At 47.8% G+C, this 13,219-nt stretch overlaps 1 protein-coding gene across 2 annotated transcripts in view; it reads right to left on the minus strand.

Annotated features, from left to right (window-relative positions):
* Positions 1 to 8,129: 8,129 nt before the first annotated feature.
* Positions 8,130 to 13,219, minus strand: part of RBPMS2 (RNA binding protein, mRNA processing factor 2) — a 56,768-nt gene continuing 51,678 nt past the window's right edge. Inside the window, exon 7 of one of the 2 annotated variants that reach the window (XM_090029220.1) lies at positions 8,130 to 8,412. In XM_090029220.1, the coding sequence (XP_089885346.1) occupies positions 8,248 to 8,412 (165 nt within the window). In that variant the 3' untranslated portion in view covers positions 8,130 to 8,247. The remainder of the gene's footprint in view (positions 8,413 to 13,219) is intronic. The other variant, XM_090029223.1, reaches the window with a different exon arrangement.

The raw sequence follows: 13,219 nt of genomic DNA on the forward strand, positions 1-13,219 counted from the left end.
CCCATATTATGCAGATAAGCAAGCATTAAAGAGCCTCACCAAAGCGCCCAAGGTCAACCTCTGGAGGGAGTTTTCAAAATTGCATGTAATTCTTTGAAAATCTGAGGCTCATCAGGCTGGGTGGCAGAACCTGACTATTAGATGGTACTTCTAAATATTGTGAGCCAGTATCTGGAAGCATTTATTCATGCTCCTTGTTCCACTAATCTAAAAAAAATAACATTTAAGTTTTCAAATGTATCAGCTGCCCTGGGGCATCTACTATATAGCGGGCATAGGCTTAGTACAGTGGTTGTAAACCATGATACCAAGACACCCTGTGGGTGCCTTGATCCTTTCAAGTGCCACAGGATGCCACACAATATTAGCACTGTTAGCTGTGCAAGTCTGATTCACAGGATAAACCCAGAGATTTTGAATAGAAATTCATAGTGTTAAAAACATTTTGCCCTGTTTGTATTTCTGAGTTCTTTGCAACAGTCAAAAAACAAGTGAAAACGAAGAGCTGGCATATTCTGAGGAGGAATCCAACAAGGGATGTCTAGAACCTAAAAAGGTTGAGAACCACTGGCTTAGTGAATGCTTACTGCTGGTTATGCTGTGAAAATATCATATGCATAATTGGCATTACCATTTCTATGTATGCATTATTATAAACCTATGAATCAGAGGTTCAGAAGATCCCTAAAACATTTGTATACACTACAAAAGTTTTACAATAATGAAGGTCTATTTTAAAAGGTGAGATATTATTCACATAAAGTGTGTATGTGCCTGTGTGTACATGTACACATTATGACCCAATAGCTCTGACAGCAAAGGTCACAATGAGAATTGCTAGACCTTGAGAACTGGAAAATCTTGAGATATTGAAATATTGAAAGCCTGGCCTTTCCAGAGGGGTCTGAGGCTAATAATCTGATGATCTGAAATCTAATGATTTCTCAAGACCTCCCTTGGGGTAGGCAAACCCTAGTACCACCACGCAGCTCTGGGAAAGCAAGGCGCAGACACTTGCTGACACCTCAGAACCACAAAGACAGACAAGGCTCTTTGGGTAAATCCAATATATTTTATTAGACCAACTCAAATAGTTGGAAAAATTCTTAGCAAGCTTTTGGGCACAAACACCCTTCGTCAGGCTGAGGAAGTGTCTGCAGATGGTCTGTGTCCTTAGGCCAATAGTGCTACACCTCAGGACCACAAAGGAACTCTTCAGGGAGATCCTAACCAAGAGGTTAGTGAAGATGCAGGGTCTGAGTGTAAAAATAGATGTTGGTTTTATCCAGGCCTGATTGTCCCTGTCTTTCACTCCATCAAAACAGGCCTGGGGACAGACACTTATAGACACAGCTTGAATGGCAATTAACTTAGCCATTGTTCCCAGGCAGAATATTATCTTGGATACTTCACAGGTACTTAAAGTAAGCCAATGGGTTTGTACATCTGCAAGATCCCAGAATGGGAGGGAGAAGCGGGGGAAGAAATCCAGCTGCTGTTTTTAGCTCATGAGGTTGAGGAAGGGAACCTGGGAACTTGTCTGGACTGAGCCCTATATTGAGGAACACTGATGTATAGAGGCTCAAGCAAACAACGAGGGCAAACAGCCTTCCCGACAAGCCTCTTTCGGTTGAGAGGGATTTTTTTAAGGTTACATCTCTTTCTTTGCCCTATCTACACATTAATTACGTCTTTAGTTGTGACCCAGTCTCATAGTCAATCAGGTAATGGCATGATAAAACAAGGAATAAGCCACAAAGTTATTCCAGGCTTCCAGCCGCAGGGGTGCACACACTGCTACTGCTGCAAGTCCTGCAGCTGATGGGGCTTGCTACTCGGCAGTGCAGGGGGAATCCAGGATCATAATCTCAGGCTCCCCCTGCACTGGCAATAAGGCGTGATAGGATTTGATGTCACATCCCACGATTGCGCCTCCTGCCATTCACATGCGACAAGGCAGGAGATGTGATTGTGCGGCTCATAAATCAATCCTATCATCCCTTAACCTGAACCTTTGGCAGCCCCTTACTGTTTGATGCAACTCTAAATTTGGACAGACTGTGCCCCCTAGTGTCCTTTCAGGATATTACAGAATAGCTGGCATTTGGAAATTCCTGGTCTCTGCCATGGCGTGCATGTGCCCATTGAGTGCACACCACCACCTGTCTCCACCAGACACACTCCTACTCTTGTAGAAGAGTTCTTTCCTTGTCTCTCTCAAGACAGATATGACGGTGTCAAAACAATCCAGCAAATTCTTGGTTTGTGATGGGCCATCTTTGGGTATAGGCATAACGATGAAATGGAAACTCTTGCTTTACTGTTTTCTAGTTGAGCGAATGTGCTTGAGACTCTGCAAGGCAGCTTGGGTGACAGTGATTGTGAGATGACAGAGTTCACGATCCTAAGGAAAGGGAACTGAATAAAACCACTGGATTTCTCTGAACTAGTTAGTGTTAGTCTCTAAAGTGCTGCCCTGCCTGGCTTCAGATGAACACAGCTAACCATCCTCTACTGAAATTCAGCAAAAACAGGTGTTCACAGACTTAAAGAACTAGTAGGCAAGATCCCAAGGCAGGCAAGTCTCATAGGAAAAGGCATCCAGGAGAGCTGTGTTTACTTTTAAAGAAACAATAGTAAGGGCAAAAAAAAGCAGGCTATCCTGATGCAAAGGAAGGAGAGGGAATTGCGGCAAGAGACTGGTCTGGCTGGACAGTGAGCTCTTCAGTGATTTGATACTTGAGACAGAAGAGCCTATCAAGGTGTTTATCCAGCCAGTGAGATTTTCTCTGCCAGTTCTCAAGTCTTGTCAGGGATGCAAGCTCCACATTAAATTTCCATGTTTGCCTTAAAGTAACTTCAGGCTCTCTCTGCATCCAGGTCCTTTAGCTCTTGAAACTAACTGATGTCCCTAACTGGTCTCCTTAATTTCTCCAAGTCAGCTTTCCAGATGCCCAAGACCCAAACTGTAGACATATTCTTGTCCCTTCTGCAAGTTAAACTGAACTGAATCAGCTGATGATTGCTAGAGCCAAGATTATTAGACAAGGATGATTATTAGAATGAAACATTTAGACAGGGATTATCTTTCCTTGAGCAGGGGGTTGGACAAGATGACCTCCAGAGGTCCCTTCCAGTCCTATTTTTCTGTGATAAAGGAATCTATCAGCTAATTCAGCCAAAAATGCCTGCACTCTCCCATTTCTGGTAGTATTTGGTATTCAATCGATATCAGGGAAATTAAAGTCTCCCATAATTACACAATTTCCACTAAATAAGGACAATATGAAGTCCTTCTTTAGGTATGTAGGGAACAGGAGGAAAACAAATGGGAGTGCTTAACAACTCAGGACAGCTGGTTACAGACACTCATGAGAAAGCTGAACTCCTGAATGACTACTTTGGTTCAGTATTTCACCAGGCTAAGGGGAAAATCATACTAGAAAAGGTTCAGAATGGGCATGGTGGGAATGACCACCTTCCTATTGTTGATGTTGAGCTGGTGCATGATCAGTTAGAAAAGTTGGACGTCAGCAGGACTAGATGAACTTCATCCAAGAGTGCTGAAGGAGCTGGCCGAAGTCATCATGGGACCTCTGGCAAAACTCTTCCAAAACTTGTGGCACTCAGGGGAGGTCCCTGAAGACTGGAAGAGGTCCAATGTTGTGCCCATCTTCAAGAAGGGGAGGAGAGAGGACCTGGGCAACTATAGGCTAATTAGCCTAACTTCTATCCCAGGGAAAATCCTGGAAAAATTCATCAAGGAGTCTATGTGCAGTAAGCTTGCAGAAGGTAGGATTCTGAACGACAGCCAGCATGGCTTCATTGTGGACAGGTTTCGTCTTACCAAGCCCATCTCTTACAACCAGGTGACTCGCCACCTGGGTAAGAGAGAGGAGGTTGACACTGTATACCTAGACTTCCAAAGGCCTTTGAACTGGTATCCCACGATGTTCTCAAGGGAAATTTGGAGGATTGCGGGCTTAACTGCTCAACAGTTAGGTGGGTAGGAAGCTGACTGCAGGGTAGGACCCAGAGAGTCCTAATGAACAGATCTATGTTGTCCTGGTGAGAAGTGGCCAGTGGTGTCCCTCAGGGGTCTGTGCTTGGCCCAGTGCTTTTCAACATCTTTATCAATGATTTGGGTGTGGCTGTAAAGAGCCCACTGGCCATGTTTGGGGATGACGCCAAGTTATGGGGAAGCGTGGTCACGCTTGAAAATAGGCTGCAGATATAGGCAGACCTAGACAGGCTGGCAAGTTGGGCAGATCGGAACCAGATGAAGTTCAACATTGAGAAGTGCGAAGTGCTCTCCATCTGGGGATGAACAATCCCCATCGTACTTACAGACTCAGTGGTGCCAAACTGACTAGCACCAGGACTGACCATAACAGACCGTAGGATGAACATGAGCCATCGGTGTGATGCTGTAGCCAGCAGGGAAAACCATGGGCAACTGGTGTCACCTTAGTCAGAGGGGGCACGTGCCCCCCAGTCCCCCCAGTGACCAGTCAGCGACTAGGGGGAGTCCCCCTATGGCCAGTCTCGCCAGCGGGGGGGTCCTGCCGTGGGCGGTCATTCAATTGCTGTGGCCACTTCCAAGAGCGCAGCTCCCCAACTGGTGCTTAGAGGGGGCACACCAGTGCTCCCTAAACAGCGAGCATGGCTGGCCAGGGGGTGCACTGGTGCTCTCAGGGGGAGCACATGCACGCCTGTGAAACCCTTACGCATCAACCATTGCATCTCAAGCAAAACCCAGGAAGTGATTCTTCTGCGTTACTCAGCATTGGTGAGACCGCAGCTGGAGTACTGCGTCCAGTTCTGGGTGCTGCACTTCAACAAGGACGTGGAAAAAGTTGAGAGTCCAGAGAAGAGCCACCCGTATGATCAGAGACTTGCAAAGCAAGTCATAGATTTCATAAACATTAGGACTGGAAGGGACCTCGGAAGCTTATCGAGTCCAGCCCCCTGCCCAAAGGGCAGGAAGTCAGCTGGCGTCATAGGATCCCAGCAAGATAAGCATCCAATTTGCTCTTGAAGGTGTTCAATGTAGGCTCAATGCCAACCTCTGATGGCAGGTTGTTCCTGACCTTTCCTTGCATGACAAGGACTTGGGTCTCTTCAGCCTAAAAAAGAGAAGGCTGAAGGGGGACTTGATACCAGCTTAGCACTATATCAAGGGCTCAGCGAACATCTGTTCACTATGGCACCCTTGGGGAAAACAAGGAGTAATGGCCACAAACTCCTGGAAGACTGTTTCAGTCTTAACACTAGGAAGAACTTCTTCACAGTCAGGGTGTCCAGACCATGGAATAAACTCCCTCCAGAGGTGCTGCAATCACCTACCCTGGCAATCTTCAAGAGGAGACTGAAGGGTCACTTTGCTGGGGTCACCTGACCACAGTTGTCTTCCCTGTCTAATGCAGGGAAGCTGGAACCGATGATCTTGCGAGTTCCCTTCCAGACCCTTACAATCTATGAATTCCCTCGAGACCTTATGGACATCCTGAGCCATTCCCAAATCTGAGCCTGAGGAGTTGTTAACAAAGATTGACAGATGACTCAGTGATAATAGGATATAAGTACCTTCTAAGGGAGGCAGTGCTATCAACAAGAGTAAAGGTTGTAGCTGTGTTGGACTAATAACATAAGCCGATGCTTTTGTCCAACTGCAGGTGCTTCTTGAACCTGACAAAGAGTATTTATACCTACCTGAAAGCTTGCAAAGAAGAATTTTTCAAGCTATTTGAGTTGGTCTATTAAAAGATATCAGATTTACCCAAAGAACCAGTGCTATCTAAAAATATCCTTAATCCATAAGAGGCAGGACAAGAACCAATAGCTGGACTGCTGAAGTCTTTGACATTCAAATCAGCAAGAAGGCATAAACATTTAACAGAAAGGGTGAGGAACCACTGAACAAGACCTCAAGGGAAGTGGTAGGGTCTCCATCTTATTTATGTTCCCAGATCAGGCTTGGATGCCTATATGGAAGACACAGATACAGGTTGTAGCCGTGTTGGTCTGCAGGCAAAAGTAATTAGAACTCTTGGGGATGTGATATCCTTCATGAGACCAACTAGATAACTGCAAAAAAAAAAGTCTTTATTTGCAAGCTTTCAGGCACATGTGTCCTTCCTCCGGCATAGGAGAGTGCAAAGATTGTAAAACTTTTCCCAGGTGGAAATGAAAATTAATATTTCACAGGAAAGCTGTGAAAGGTAGCGTAAGATCTCCTGGTTGGAAAAGTTAATTTTATGCAAAATAAGCTCAGATAGAAGTTGGAGCAGTCTATCTACTTCAGAGTTGTCTGGCATGTAGGATGTTGAATTATACTTCTTTCTGTTATGATGTTTCATATTTCACAGGGAGGCGGGTGATGGAAGGCTAGCCTGGGCAAGGAGACATGGAAGACATGCTTTTGTCAAACCCAAGTTATCAAGGAGAAATAGCATGAAAATTCAATGGCCTGTGAGCTAGACAATGCTAGATGGGATAACTGAGTGGTTCCTTTCAGCCTTAACATCTTTGAACGGGTATTGAACTTACTGTGATCAGGGAAGTAGCCTCTGCAGTATGATGGTGTAGTCTCCCTGATCCCTAAAACTGGCAGTGAGCAGCTGGGGTGATCCTGGGGGTGCAGGATGAAACCATCAAACAGCCATCAGTACAGGACATCAGCCTTGCAAGGAAGAGTGCGTAGCAGTGATGTCACAGGAGACCTTTGGCAAGGCCTTGGGCAAAGTCAGTGGGGAATGCACTGACATCAGAAAGTCTATGACCTCAGATATACAGACTACAAATAAAGGACAGGGGGCAAGTTCAGAGATCACTGTGTCTTTGCCCCAACCAGTCACACTCTCTAGGTCTCTGCTTGCTAGATCTTGTGAGCGTGTAGGTCCTTGTGCTCAAGTTCTAGAGAGGAGGCTCTTTGCAGTGTCTTCCTTCCTTGGCAACTGATTCTCACAGAAAACTCATCCCCCCTCCATAGGGCTAGGGACAGGTATTCAAAAAGCCTGATCCTGAATTGATTCAATCTCTGCAGGTTAGTCTAACCTGGCTAGGCTGAACTGGTTTGTAAAACGACACACATTCTCTCTGGACTGAGGAAATTCAGGCACATGCCTGCTGCAGTGGCTCAGGCTAGAAGCTGGGGGGGCATTAGAGCAGCCCTCCCTTCTTTTACACAATGCTGAGCTTAGGGGAGCATGGCCAGGCTCTGGCAGGACACTCTGATTAGGGAGGTCTGCCTGCACCATCCCCGGCATTTCCCTGCTGGGTGCTCAAGGAGTGGGAGTGTTGCCAGCCCCCAGTGCCCTGCTATCACTCTGAGGCAAGGGAAGGTGTGCAGTGCATGCATCTGTTGATGATATGGAGCTTTTCAAGCTCCCTCCCTGCTTCTTTATACTATCTGCAGCAAACTGGCAGGCAAGCAAGCCAGCAGGGGGATAATAACAGTGTTTATCACCTCATCAGCAAAACAGACTCTCTCCATTAGTTCAAACTCTTCTTAAACAACTTACCAGCTAACCTGTTGATTAGCTCCAAAAAGCCCTATGCAGTCACTATTCTGTCTGCCTGTCCCAGTGAAACTGGACACACACCCACACACACATTGTACTTCTTGGCATGAGCTAGCATACCGCATGCTAGGGTCCAGTGGGGCTGGGGTCAGTGTTGTGGGAGATGGGAGGGAGTGGAGAATTCCTGCTTGAGCAGTGGAGGAGCAGGGAGGGGGTTAAGGGGGAAGCCAGGCAGACCTGCTGTGCCTGCAGTCTGCTGGAGCTCCCGTTAGGGAGCATGCTGGGATGCTGGGGGAGTTTGATTTATCTTAAACCAGCAAGGGGTCTGGGACAGACATTGCATAAACTGGTTTGACCCAAATCAGTTAAGTCTGATACTACATTCAACCAGGTTTATCTCAAACTGGTTTCAGCCATTTTCAAACTGGTTTATGTGCACTAAACATCTGTTCTGTTACAGGTTTAAACCAGTTTCTGATCACTTAAACTGGTTTACGTGTAATGTCTGTCCTTAGCATAGAAGAAGAGGTTTGGCACTAGTTCAGACTAACGAATCTTTTATTGTTCAAGCTCTAGGCAAGGAAAATGACAAAAAAAAATTCCCATTTCTGTGCCTTAGAAGCTCCTGGGAGCCCTTGGGGTGAGTCATTCTCTGTGGTTTCTTTTCCTATCTCTTCTCTCTTCCCATCATTCTTCTTCTTTATCTTTTCCCTGCTTCCTTTCTCTAAGGAAGAAAGTGGAGCTGCTCACTGTTGGAATTGCTGTCGTAAAAAAGCCAGGCAAATTTAAGTTTGGGGGGGTTTTTTGGTCCTCCAGCAGCTCCAAAATTTGCAGTTCTGTTTATTCCCAGTTGTCCCAAATCACAAAGGTGTTTCATGGTTTTGGTTGACTGAAAATGTGAAAGAAAAATGAATTTCAGAGCTAACACTTGTTCAGCTTGCAATAGTCTTCTATTTAGATGTCAAAACATTTTTAAGTATTTTGTTATTTGCAGAGATATGATGCCCACAAGTCTTTTTGAATCAGAATACAAAACCATTTCATTGTTGCCAATGGCAGAACAAAATATTCTGAAATTATAGGTATTAATTTGCTTTTCTTTTAAGGCAAACACTGAGACCAGCTCTATATCAAGTCATGGGAAGTTTTGGTGCTGGTGAACATACCAGTATTCACCATAACAAGGGAGCAGCCATAAGATTTTGCCCAGCTATGTTCACAAGAAAATGGGGTTTGGATAACATTCTGACAGTGATCTGGTCTGGTGACAAGGTTGTCCTTTGGGCTGGGTGATGAGAAGATTTGGTTTCCTGGGCCATAGGGTCTCAGTGTTGATTGCTAGTGAGATCCGGCTGGCTGAGCAAAGGGAGGCCTCGCCCCCACTTTGGTGGATTTGCTCTGTCTTGCTGTGTGTCTGTAACACAAACTTCTCAAGACTGTTTCTGATTGAGTCCAGAGATTCAGGAGCTGCTCTAGGCTCCAGAAGGAAATAAGAGCCCTGCTGATTTTGGTCAGACTGGAAAAGCTTTTTATCTGACATCACAGGTAATGCAGCCAGTCACTGCTACAGTAGCTCCTTTCTTTGCATACTTCAATGCCATGGGCTTGCAAAAAGAGCAATTCCTGCTCCACCATGTGGGCACTGCTAAGGGGAGTGGGGTTGTGATGGAGGTAGGCTGCAGCACGAGGGTTTAGAGGACACTGGTGGAAGGGTGTGAGGACTGGTTAAGTTTCTTCTGATGTCCTAACGCTGCTGTCATGACACATTCTGCTTCAATTTCCCCATCTCTAAAATGGAAATAAGGGTATCAGCTGTCTTTACAAAATTTTTGGAGACCAGTTGGAAACTGCTAGGCATTTTGATTGTTATTATCCAGACAGTTTACAAATGCTAGGGGCAGGATCCTGCATCAAGCAGCTGAGGCTGCGAGGCTCACAAGGAGCCCCTTGTACTGGCTAGCAAAGTGGACTCCGGTTTGTGCTTCCCTATAGCACACCACTAGATGGCAGCTTGGCTCTGCCCAGTGGGGAAGGCACCAGGTGCGTCCCAGCACTTTACATAAGGTGGACACAGTGATGATGGATGTCCCATAGGCGGGACATGGTGGACCTCTGCTTTCTAGTCCAGAGGGTTGCACTGAACTCCAATTTCCTCTCCCAGCATCCACCCCACACTCCCAACAGGGCTAGGCAGGAGATGGGGTTCCCTGTCCCCTGGTTCTGTCCTGGGTTAAGACAGAAATATTTAGAAACTTTTCAAAAAGTATTAGAGGTGGGGAAGGCCACCTCAGTGTAACCAACCAGCAGGTGTTCAGGGCACTCAGGTAGGACACAGGAGACCCTGGTTTAAATCCTGATCAGGGATTTGAACCAAGGGATCCCAGATGCCAGGGGATCACCAGGCTGGTGGTTGTTCTGGGGAGGGGTGTCCTTCCTGTCCAAGGCTGGGTAGCAAGTCCAACCTTCCCCCTACAAAAGAGTTTAACGCTGATAGGTTTCCTCCAAAAAAAGTTTAGGCTTTGGATATAACAAAAAAAAATTACAGGTAATCAAATCTTCCAACCCAATTCTACTCCCAAACACCATCACTAGCCAGCTCAGCTTAACTGTTCTGCAACCATTTTCCCAGAAGTGATGCAGGGACACCCCCGTTACCTTTATTTTGGACCTGGCTATGCCAAGATACTACCCTGTGGAGATGCTCTTATGCATTGGCATTTTTCTGATGGGTTTTAACTCAGTTTGGATTAGGTGTGTCCACCAGTAGAGTTATTCTGGAATAGCTGCTGTACTTTCCGTTCAGGCCTTACCTCATGCTGGAGTAACTTCCCCAGATGCTAGTGTTGCACTCTAAGAGGGCTGTCCTCAGAGCTCAGGGCAGGACCTCAGAGACAGTGGGCATGTCTACACAACACATTTACTGTTGAGTAGATCAATTACCTGCACAGTGAACATCTTGTGTCTACACATGTGGCCCTGTTAGGCTGCAGGAAACTAATTCACTCCACAGCACAGCAGAGTGGTATTGTAAATACAAGTAAAACCTTGCTGCAGAGTTTTTTTCCATGCACAGCAGCACACATATAGACACCAGGGCTGACTGAGGCACAAGGGTGCTTTAGCATGGGGGCTGCCTGCCAGCTACCCCTGCACTGGAGCTCCCTTGTGCCACAGCCACTCTCCCCACTGTATGTTGAGCTGGATTGGAGCAGCCCCAGGCTGACCCCACCCCAGACTCTCTATCAGCTGGGGCTGCTCTGACCTGGACCAACGTGCTGCAGTCCTGGGTGCAGGTTCCAACAGTGCACCTGGGAGCAATAAACTCCAGTGCAGCATGTGCTGGAGTTTATTGCTCCTTGCTAATAGCATGTGTAGATGCACGTAGTGTCTACTCTCTGTCCCTCAGGGACTTGTTAGCAGGATGTTCAACTCACTGCCCTTTGATCCAGGGGGAGGTTCTAAAGGTTTCAGATAGCAATACAATGGCACCACTGGCCCGCCAGCCTGGACTCCAGGCTCTACCACTTGCTGCCTGGCCTGTGGATGGTCATGGTATCAGTCTGTGCTTCAGCTTCCTGACATGCAAGATGGTGCTAATGAGGCCATCCCTTTGCAAGACGCTAGTGGTGGACTGTGCATTTAAGAACTGTCCCTATGGGGTTCCAGACAAAGGCCAGGCTATCTGAGGTGGGGGTGGTGAGCGAGTATCCAGGCACAGCACCTCTCCCCTGAAGGCACCTTCACTAAGTCAGGTCAGCCTTGTGTACATCATTCACTTGGTAATTTGTTGCATCACTATTTACATTTCCATGGGTTTCTGCACCCCATTTTGGAGCTGTGACTTAAACTCAGGCCTGAGGACAGAGGACAACACTGAGGAGGCAGGCCGGCCCTGGTGTGCCAGCTATGCTGGAAGTGAAAGGCCTCAGTGGTGTGGCTGGGATTTTTACTCTGGAGCTGGCATTGCTCCCCTTGTAGGGTCCCCTGGTAGCCAGCTCCTCTATGCAGAGAGCACAGGGCTGTATCCTACAGCTCCCAGGAGGCAGTGGTAGCCCCTGCTGCTTTTCACAGAAGATCACTAGCCACAGAGGCCCACAGTGAAGGAACCACGTTCTTGTTTGCAGCTGAGGCCAGTCTGTGCCTAACCAGCACAAAAGGCGCTTGTCCCATTGCACTCAGCCTGGCCGTGCTGCTGCGGGGCCCTACTAGAAGGGCCTGGTGGCTACCTGGGGCCTTGGACTCTATTCTATACCTGGGAAGGACAAATCAAGCACTCTGGGTCCCTGCATCTCCCAAGGGCTCTCTATCGAGCCAGTCACCAGAACGTGAGGCAGAGGCAAGTCACTACACTCAAGTAGCCAACAGTCAGATCTAGGAAAGCAGAATGGGGCCAGTGTGGGAATTTAGACTACGGCCCAAATGTGAGTTAGAGACTTAGAAACCGAAAGGCAAAGGCCAAGCCTCCCACCTTAGTGTATTTTTAAAACTGCAGGTGTTCAAAGGCAGGCTTGGCAGGGGAGCAGGTTGCATACTGAGCTACCTGCTTGGGTAGGAGAGTCCTCTGCAGCCAGTGAGTTGCTGGGGCTACAGGGGCCTTGGGCTTCCCCATTGTCCCCCAGCTAGCCCCCCATAGATATAGCCACCTATCAGCTGTGCCCAGGATAGGAGATGGGGGCAGGGGGGGTGAGGGAGCGAAGGCTATCAGAGGTATAGAGGAGGACAAGTGCCTGCTTGAGGGGTCTGTACTACTGCGGTGCAGCTATCCCACAGATGGCCTGAGCTCAACCAGTAGAGAAAGCCCCCAGAGTAGGGAGATGATGGGCCTTTGAATTGGACACCTAGCACAAACAGCCCAGTTTCAGGGACCATCACAGCCCTCAGCCAACTCCCCTACCCAGTTGGAGGAGAAGAGGGGAGGTCAGCAGCTCTGGGAGGCCCCAGACTCCTGTGGGAGCTGGCATGTCCTACGGGGTGTAGTCTGCTCCTCTGCCAAGTACCAAAAAGGAAGGGTGAAAACATCAACCCAGCTGGGCAGGGCTGGGACACCCTTCCCAGGAGACAGGCCAGGAGCAGGAGAGGTAGCACTGCCACTGCCATCGCTGGGCCCAAAGGGAGAGGACCAACATGTGCCCATCCAGAGGGAGGCACAGGGACCAGGGTCATGCATGCACACACTGCAGCCACCATGAAGGCAGGCTTTTGGAGCTGCTGTGACCTACTTTTGCTCCAGCACAGGTTCTGCTGTGTGTGCGTGTCCCAGTGTAAAAGCTTAATAGAGCCAGGCATAAATTATTCATTGCCCAGTCCATGTTAATGCGTGTGATAAAGGTTTTTGAAAAATCTCCTCTATAATTTAAAACCCCATGTTGTCCCAGTGCTGGGCCCCAGCCTCTCCCCAGGGGGAGCTTATGCTTCAGTGAGTAAAGCTGAGAGATGTGGCTGGAGCTGGCAGGCAGGAGGGAGGAGGTGAAGGAGAAATGCATAGCCTAGATCAAAGTAGGGCATAGGGGAGCAGGTATTTGTATTGGGAAGGGGCTGAGCCCATGTGGGGAGGTAGCAAGGATAGGAACGGAGGAGCAGAGCCAAGGTAAGGAAGGAGTTTTAATGTGGAATTGGCTAAATATCACCTCCCCAGCACCCAAGTTAGGGACACCACAGTGAATTAAAGCCCTGGAAAGCCAGGGAGATGCCCAAAC

This window comes from Crocodylus siamensis, chromosome 15 (genome assembly GCF_052110815.1).
Source record: "Crocodylus siamensis isolate JL-2025a chromosome 15, ASM5211081v1, whole genome shotgun sequence".
Classification (NCBI taxonomy): domain Eukaryota; kingdom Metazoa; phylum Chordata; order Crocodylia; family Crocodylidae; genus Crocodylus; species Crocodylus siamensis.